The sequence below is a fragment of the Mastomys coucha genome, chromosome X, assembly GCF_008632895.1.
Source record: "Mastomys coucha isolate ucsf_1 chromosome X, UCSF_Mcou_1, whole genome shotgun sequence".
Taxonomy (NCBI): domain Eukaryota; kingdom Metazoa; phylum Chordata; class Mammalia; order Rodentia; family Muridae; genus Mastomys; species Mastomys coucha.
Window position 1 is genome coordinate 132955323 of NC_045030.1, and position 8425 is coordinate 132963747.

The following is an 8425-nucleotide window of genomic DNA, read 5'->3' on the forward strand; positions in this document are numbered from 1 at the left end:
CCCCCCCCCCGTGTAGCCCCAAGCTGGCATGTAACTCACCACCCTTCTGTGTCTACCATCTGAGTGCTGGGATTCCAGGTTTGTGTGCCAGCACTCCTGGCTCAAGCTTCTGTCTGTTGCCATCCCAAGAAAGCAGAGGCCCAAGCCACTTCTCTGGGAGCCTGGGGCTCTTTGCTAACAAAACTATCAAGAGAGTGCTACACTTTTCTGAGTGTATTTAACTCATCCCGGGCAAGGAGTGGAAGAGAGTCCAAGAACAGTTCTCAAAAATGGATGAAAGGATGACCAACAAGTTTCCAGGTAAATGGTGGCTGGTAAGGCAGATGTAGAGAACTGCACCTCCTCAGATACAGCTGGGTTGCTGCTCTGCATGTCTGTTGGGGGTCAGTCTAGAAGGCCTAAGGCATGAAATGGGAGGTTAATGGTTAGAGATGAAACTCAGAAGTATGAGGTCAAACAACAGAGAGCTTTCCCTGGTTTCCTAGGAGACTGAACCTCCTATCAAAGGGATCAAACGTTCCTAAAGTCTTTTAAGCATGGCAAAGTGCAGCATGACCATTATGATTGGATTTATATTTTAGAAAGATCTTTCATGACTATCTTAATGATTGATCGCAGGGACAGGGCTGAAGTGGAGTCAGAGAGGCCAATCTGAGGAGCCCGTGTGATTTCCAATGGACAAGTGATATTGGCTGCATAGTCTAAAAAGGGTTGGACAGTGGAGATGGAGAGAAAGATAAATTTATGTTTTATTCTGAAAAATATCTGGCAAAACAGCATTATGATTATAAGTCAAGAAAATGTGAAGAAGCCAGTTGCAGTGGCTTGTGTCTAGAATCCCAGCATTCAGAGGCTGAAGTGTTAAGGGTTGGCACAGGTTCAAACTCAGCCTGGGATATATAGCAAGACCCTTTCTCAAAAAGAAGAAAATATACAGAAAACAGAGAGGCTAAAGAATCGAGGCCTACTGGCTTGGGTTACAGAATGGTTGGTTCTACTACTGAGATAGCATATACTGTATGAAGAGTAGTTTGGGGATGGGGAATAAAAGAGGGCAAGAGACTTCCACTTTGTATATATTGAGTTTGAGGTACCATCAATGTCTTAATACATCCATGGGTGGTCATTGAGAATGCAGTCAACTACCCAAACCTTGAGTTCAAGAAAGACCTCTTTTGGTGTGGATTTGACATTAGAGAGGTATGGCTTTGACAGCCATTGTCAAGCTAAGTCAAGAAGATTGCTGGGACTTTGAAGCTATCTTGGGATACACAGCAAGCCAGCCATGGCTACATTTTAAAGCGTGGTCTCTCAAAAGAAAGAGGAATGGAAATATTGGCAGTGGCACTATAGAAAACAGCGGAGAAGTCAGTTTTCTGAAGGGCGGGGCAGGGTCAGGGGGCAGCTATATGAATCTTAGATGTTAGAATAAGAAAATGATTAACTTTGGGGGAGAGCGTTCTCAGCGGACAGCAGATGCAGGGCTGCAGCAAGCAGAGCAGTGTGTACAGAGGTCAAGTAGTGCTGTCTGTCGATACTAAACGGGTTAAGGAGGGTGGCTGAAAACAGAAGGATCAAGATGGACAGTAATAGCTGTATAACAAGCACATATGGAGGAGGGGGGCTTCAAAAAGTGTTGTCAACATGAGAAAGACTTGATAGAAGGATGCTTACCACAGAGAAGCAGGATTCTTACCAAGCGGCACTGAAGGCCTTGGTGGGATGTACATTTGAGACCTGGCTAGGCACAGATGTGACCAGACTAGCAGAAGAAAAACAGTGCCAGAAAAGGACTTGTCCCTTGTCACAGCTGATAATGGTAGAGTTTGCTAAATGTGCCCTGGCACCTGTTCTACATTGCTTTGCATACCATGTCATAGCAGTGCTGTCAACTGTCATATGTTGTGGGAGCATAACACAAATTTAGTGTGTTTTTCATCTTCAACTGAATAGGCAAGATATTCAACAAATGAAGAGGGGGGAGGAGGAGGAAGTGAAGAAGGGTGGGAGGGAGGAAGGGAAGGAGGAGAACAACTGCAGTTCTCCATCTTAGTCCCTCTTCTTCTGATGCCCTTCATTCTGTGCATGGGTAACATTTTGGAAACCCTTACTCTGCAATGTCCCTTCAAGCCTGTTAACTGCTTTGATTATTTCATTAAGAAGATGCATTTGAAGCTAGGTGAGTTGATGTAGGCTTGTAACATCACCAGAACTACATAGAAGGAAAAACGCCTTGTAAGGTATATGAGATATAAACATAAGATACCAATGTTGCCTTGAAGTCGCCCCTGTACCAGAAAAGAAAATCTGAGTTTAAATAGAAACTACAATATAACAACGTACATCATGACCTTTGTTTTCTCATTTATTATATAGTACAGATTATTAGTATATCTGTCATGAAATAGTAGATAATTACATGCATTAACACATATAAAGTGTTTATAAGAGTTACATAAGAAACTCTCTGTAATCTGGTATAGTGGTATATGCCCGTATTCCTAGAACTATGGTGGCTAAGGCAAAGATGATCATAAGTTTGAGGCTAGTTTGGCTACACAGTGGGTTCCAGCCAGGTCTATCTACTGAGTGAAATCTGTCTCTAAACAAAATGAAGGAGAAAACAACAAAAAAAGAAGAAAACATTAGTGTGTATGTCTAGTGTATATTATTAGCGTTATTATGATGAAACCAGACATAAATGAATATAAGGTACTATAAGAATACAGAAGAGTATCCTGGGGCAATTGCTTAATGGTTAACAGCACTGGGTGCTCTTCCCCAGGGGTCCAGGTTCAAATCTTCACACTTGACATAGTGGCTCCCAACCATCTATAGCTTGAGCTCCAGGGAATCCAATGCCCTCTTTTTGGTACTCAAGGGCCCTGCACATATGGGCATACAGACATCTCCACAGGCAAGGCATTTACAGACATAGAAATAAAAATAAATACATCTTTAGAAAAAAACTAATAGGGGCACTGAACCACGTCTAGAATGAGAGCTATCCAAGGAAGTCAAGACATTTCTTACGGTACAGCCTGTGCTCAGACTGTGCCACAAGTTAAACACCACATGACATGATTGAAGAGCTGAGAGTAATTTAGTGCAGCTAGAGTATGAAGTATGAGCAGGTGAATGGCAAGAGGTGAACCTTGAGAGGTCCTGGAGTGCAAACAGGCTTGGACTTTATTCTTTGCCATTGGAATGTCCTAGAGGAGCAACTTGCTGTGAAAGCACGAAGATCAGAGTTCAGATCTGCAAGAACAATGTAAAAAGAGAAATGTGGGTGTGGAGGTGTATGCACTCAGGGTGGGAGAGAAGGTGGCAGATCATAGGGCTTCACTTGTTAGCCAAAACAAGCTCCAGGTTCAGTGAGACCCATTTCAAAATACAAAGGCAAAGGGGAATAATGTAGCTCAGTGAGTTAAAGGCCCTTGCTGCCAAGTCTACCCACCCACACCTGATCACCAGAACTCACATGGTGGAAGGAGAGGACCAACTCCCTACAAGTTGCTTTCTGACCTCCACATGCACACACACATAGGCACAGACGCATGCTAAAATAAAAAGCATCAAAAAGTTCAAAATGTAAAAGGGAGAAAGGTCATGGAAGTTACCCAAAGTCTGGTCTCCACAGGTTCATGCACCAAGTACTCACCACACACACACTGCTGAACATTTGTGTGTGTGTGTCCACACCCCCACATGTAGACACACATTCAAACAGGGACTTCATCAGATTAATGTGTTGAAAGATCGTCACGGCAACACCATGGAGACTGAATTGGAAGAGGCAAGACTGCAAGTAAGAGCAGTTAGTAAACTATTATTTCTCGGGGCAAGGAAGGAAGGAAGGATGATGAAACCTTGCATTAGAAAGTAGTGGTGGAAATGAGAAGCAGGAGTAAGACATTTCAAGTAAGTTCAGGAGATAGAATTAGTGGGACTTCCTAGTTAGGGGATGCCAGGGAGAAACAGGCGCAGGGTGTCAAGGATTACCCCAGGGATATTGGTCTCATTTGCTGATAACATGAGATCTAGGCAAGAACTGATCAGGAGATAGAGAGAGAGAGGTGCTGTATTCTCTTGAATATGTCAAACTTTAGGTTACCATGACATTTCCCATGCCCACCCCAAGCTAAATCCTAACCTCCTCACAGAAGTTTGGTTTTTTGTTGTTGTTGTTGTTGTTTTGTTTTGTTTTTTAAATTCCCTTTGACCATGTTGGCTGTTAGGAGGGTTCCTACTGAAAATTCAGATTTGGATAGGAAACATTATGTAACAGGGTAGGCATGCTTGTTCAGAGAAGAACAGACTCCTGAGCAATGGGAAAGGGAAATTTTAAAACAGTTATTTTATGAGTATGAGTGTTTTGCCTGTATGTGCCAGATGTCCTCAGAGGCCAGAAGAGGGAATCAGACTCCCCCTAGAACTGGAATTACTGACAGTTGTGAGTAGCCATGTAAATGTTAGGAAATGAACCTGGGCCCTCTGGAAGAGAAACAAGTGTTCTGAACCGTTAAGTTCCCTCTCTCTCTCTCTCTCTCAATCTCTCTCTCTCTCTCTCAATCTCTCTCTCTCTCTCTCACTCTCTCTCTCTCTCTCTCTCTCTCTCTCTCTCTCTCTCTCTCTCTCTCTCTCTCTCTCTCTCTCTCTCTCTCTCTCTCTCTCTCTCTCTCTCTCTCTCTCTCTGCCAAAAGAAATTTTTGAGGGAAGTGAAGATGAAGTAGCAATGTTGAATTGGGTTAAAAATTAGTGGGTTGAATAGTCTTGCAGAAGGTGGGGGAGGTGTATAACTTTGACCCTTGTGTCTTGAGCCTTGGAAAGAGAAATCCCTGAACAGTGCAAAATCCCATTTATCACCAGATGCCCGCCTGCCTCCCTCTTATAAAGAGCCTTCTAATCCTACAACAGCTCCCTCCCCTTCACTTTTACTACCATCTCTGACAAGCCTTGAGGACTTGTAGGACCAGGACCAACTTTTCCCTAGAGTCTTCACATGTCTTTTAAGAAGCTGGTCATGGGATTCTGTTAGGAGAGGAGACAGAAAATGTCTGGTATGTTATACTTTTAAGAGTCTTTATACTGGGTGGTGGTGGTGCATGCCTTTAATCCCAGCACTTGGGAGGCAGAGGCAGGCGGATTTCTGAGTTCGAGGCCAGCCTGGTCTACAGAGTTCCAGGACAGCCAGGGCTATACAGAGAAACTCTGTCTCGAAAAACCAAAAAAAAAAAAAAATAGAGAGTCTTTATGCTACCTTGCAGGGAGGAACCTGGCCAAGGCTAGAAAGACCTTCTCTTTCAGAGATTGGGCAGAAAGCTCTGTTACCCAATATGCCTGGGAAGTACAGTATTGCCATAGGCATGAACTGATTCAGGCCACTACTCTTTAGTCTCTTTGGAGATTCAAGTAGCCTCTAACAAACTGGAGTCCAAGGCCACATTCTAAGACTTGTTCCACATGATCCAGTCTCCTGGAGTTTGGCCTCAGTCTGCAGCCATGGGGCCCTGTGGTGTGGTTGCTTGGCAATATGTTAAATAGCAGGCCTTGGAGACTAGCAGTGAAGTTAGCACACCACAGCTAGTATTGCCATGACTGCCTTCTCGGAAAGCAGCCACCTGTCTGGCCCCTGCCTTTGTCTGACTGCCAGCCTAAAGCATGTGCCTACGCAGGAGGTGATGACATTTTGGCTCTACTTCCAAAGTTTTTTTTTTTTTCTCATGTGTTATTTTTAAAGATAACAAAGGTCAAAAGGCATCCAGCGTTTTCTGGTTTCTCATAAGCTTCTGGTCAATATTTAATCTGGTTTATGGATTTTTTTTTTAAGGTTTTTCTAGATGCCTTCTTGAGCCTGCTTGTGGCCACCCACAGACACTTGTAAGGAGGAAAGAAGTCAGCTTGCCAGAGACACTGTGAAATGAGGGATTAGAGGCCAGGATCCAAGAAGCAAGAGCAGCAGCCAAAAGACAAGCAAACAGGCTCCGAAGATACTTCTACTGAGAGGTCTGCCATGGCCTCCCTTGGCGTCCAACTGGTGGGCTACATCCTAGGCCTTTTGGGACTATTAGGCACATCAATTGCCATGCTACTTCCCAACTGGCGAACAAGTTCCTATGTTGGTGCCAGCATTGTGACGGCGGTTGGCTTTTCCAAGGGCCTCTGGATGGAGTGTGCGACACACAGCACAGGCATCACCCAGTGTGATATCTACAGTACCCTTTTAGGACTTCCTGCTGACATCCAGGCTGCCCAGGCCATGATGGTGACGTCCAGTGCAATGTCCTCGCTGGCCTGCATTATCTCTGTGGTGGGCATGAGATGCACCGTGTTCTGCCAGGAATCTCGAGCTAAGGACAGAGTGGCCGTAGTAGGTGGAGTCTTTTTCATCCTTGGTGGCATCCTGGGTTTTATCCCAGTTGCTTGGAATCTTCATGGCATCCTTCGGGACTTCTACTCGCCGCTGGTTCCTGACAGCATGAAATTTGAGATTGGAGAGGCCCTGTACTTGGGCATCATTTCAGCCCTGTTTTCTTTGGTAGCTGGAGTCATCCTCTGCTTTTCCTGCTCCCCCCAGGGAAATCGTACCAACTACTTTGATGGCTACCAGGCCCAGCCTCTTGCCACGAGGAGCTCTCCAAGATCTGCTCAACAGCCCAAAGCCAAGAGTGAGTTCAACTCATACAGCCTGACTGGGTATGTGTGAAGAACCAGAGCTGGGGGTGGGGTGGGGTGATGGCTGGGACTATAAACAAAAAAAAGTAGTGGACAATGCCCCCAGGGTCACAGGCAAAGGACATTGCCACTGAATCATGTGTAAGGTGCTGCTGAGGGTAGAATAACTTTGGCCATTGGATGGAGTGAAAGCAGAGATGAGAACAGGGGTGTCATCATGTAGATGGAATTGCCAAGGACACTTGCCAAGCTAGCTTTTCTATTTCCCTCACTTGGCCTCACTAAGGTACCTCCTGTACCTCGAATGCTCAACCCAAAAGTCCAAATCCCATCCCTGCCACTTTTGGCCGTGCCCAGAGGCTCTCTTCTGCCCTTTGGAGATCTGTCCCTAAACCAATCATATATCCCATTGACTAACCATCTGTAATCAAAAGAGCCTCTCCCTCTGGCAGAGGTCAGCTCTTAACTCAATTGCTAGGGGACAGAGAGAAGAAAGAGGGATGGCTTCTGTGAGAATGTTTCTAGCTCCCTTCTCAAATCTCCAGCCAAAGAAATGGATTGGTCAGTAATAGGCCCTCAAGCCTCATTTCTAGTTTTGCTCTGAATGCAGTATGTCCAGACTGGTTTGTGAATGAACTGAAGGAAAACTATCTCATGGCATCCAGCAGAAAGCAACTGAGTACAGGATGAGAGACAACCTGGGATCTAAAGAAACAGCAAACCCCACAGAGGAATTGCCCAGAAGCCGAAGTAAACAAGGACCACTGAAAGCTCTGCCTCCCACTGGGGTCTCTGACCCAGCTTCCTGATAAACCACAAGATTTGGAGCCCTAGACAAGGGTTTCCTTAGGGACAATAAACCAGTTTTTCTAGAACTGCCCTTTGATATAGGAGCTGCAGAGGGTTAAAAAAGATACTACTCTTTAGCTCTGGCCAAGAAAGAATAAGGACTTCAGTATCAAAGAACCGGACAGAGATGTATGGTAGCTGTTGTATGTGTTCCTACTGTTTCGGAGAGGCAGCCCTACCAGGTACTTGATGGAAAAACAACCCATCAGGGAACCCATCAGGGTCTATACTCAGCACTACAGAGCTTCTGAAAGAATACAACACCAGAGAGGTCCTTTGTCACTTTTAACACTTGAGTCATTGCCCATCAGAAGATAGTCTCACAGGTATGCAAAGTCTCCACTGTGGAACATCTATGACTAAGGTGTCGTGTTCATGACCTGAGTGATTGGTAAACTTCTGCCTGAGATTGTGCTTGAGGTGGGAGAACGGAGACTGGTTCTCAATCCAACAGTTTCACTTCCACGGTCTTAAAATGCTCCATTTCCTCTGTGGTAGATGGGGGTCATAAACCAGAGACATTTCCCCCCACCAGCTTAATGTCACCAGCTTCAGAAGATCCCAGCACACTTCATCAAAACTTCAGCACCAGCAAGAGAGGCCCATATGTGAGGTTTCCTTTAACATGCCTTTCCTATTTCCACCATATTACTTGTGTTCAAGCTGATATGCTGACCTGGAAGCCATTTCCTCTTGACTAAGTCATCCCCCATGCTTGGAGAACTTGCACAGCATCATCCCCTGCATTGAGCCTTCTCTGACCACTCCTTCCTGCTCTTTCCTTTCCCTCCTCCAACTCCCAATATATAAATTGCTTAATCCACATCATTCATAATTTTGATTGATAGTTTATAGTTCTTTTATGGGCATTTGTGTGTATATCTATTCGTCTGTCTGTCTG

General features: G+C 45.0%; 1 protein-coding gene across 1 annotated transcript; it reads left to right on the forward strand.

The window, feature by feature from the left end:
- Window positions 1-5974: 5974 nt before the first annotated feature.
- Cldn2 (claudin 2) lies at window positions 5975-6941 on the forward strand. Its single transcript, XM_031376289.1, has one exon. It carries the CDS (start codon window positions 6014-6016, stop codon window positions 6704-6706), a length of 693 nt encoding a protein of 230 aa, XP_031232149.1. The 5' UTR covers window positions 5975-6013; the 3' UTR covers window positions 6707-6941.
- Window positions 6942-8425: the final 1484 nt, after the last annotated feature.

What these genes read in the sequence shown, in the direction of transcription:
- Cldn2 (XM_031376289.1), top strand. Translation starts at nt 6,014, where the DNA reads ATGGCCTCCCTTGGCGTCCAACTGGTGGGCTACATCCTAGGCCTTTTG.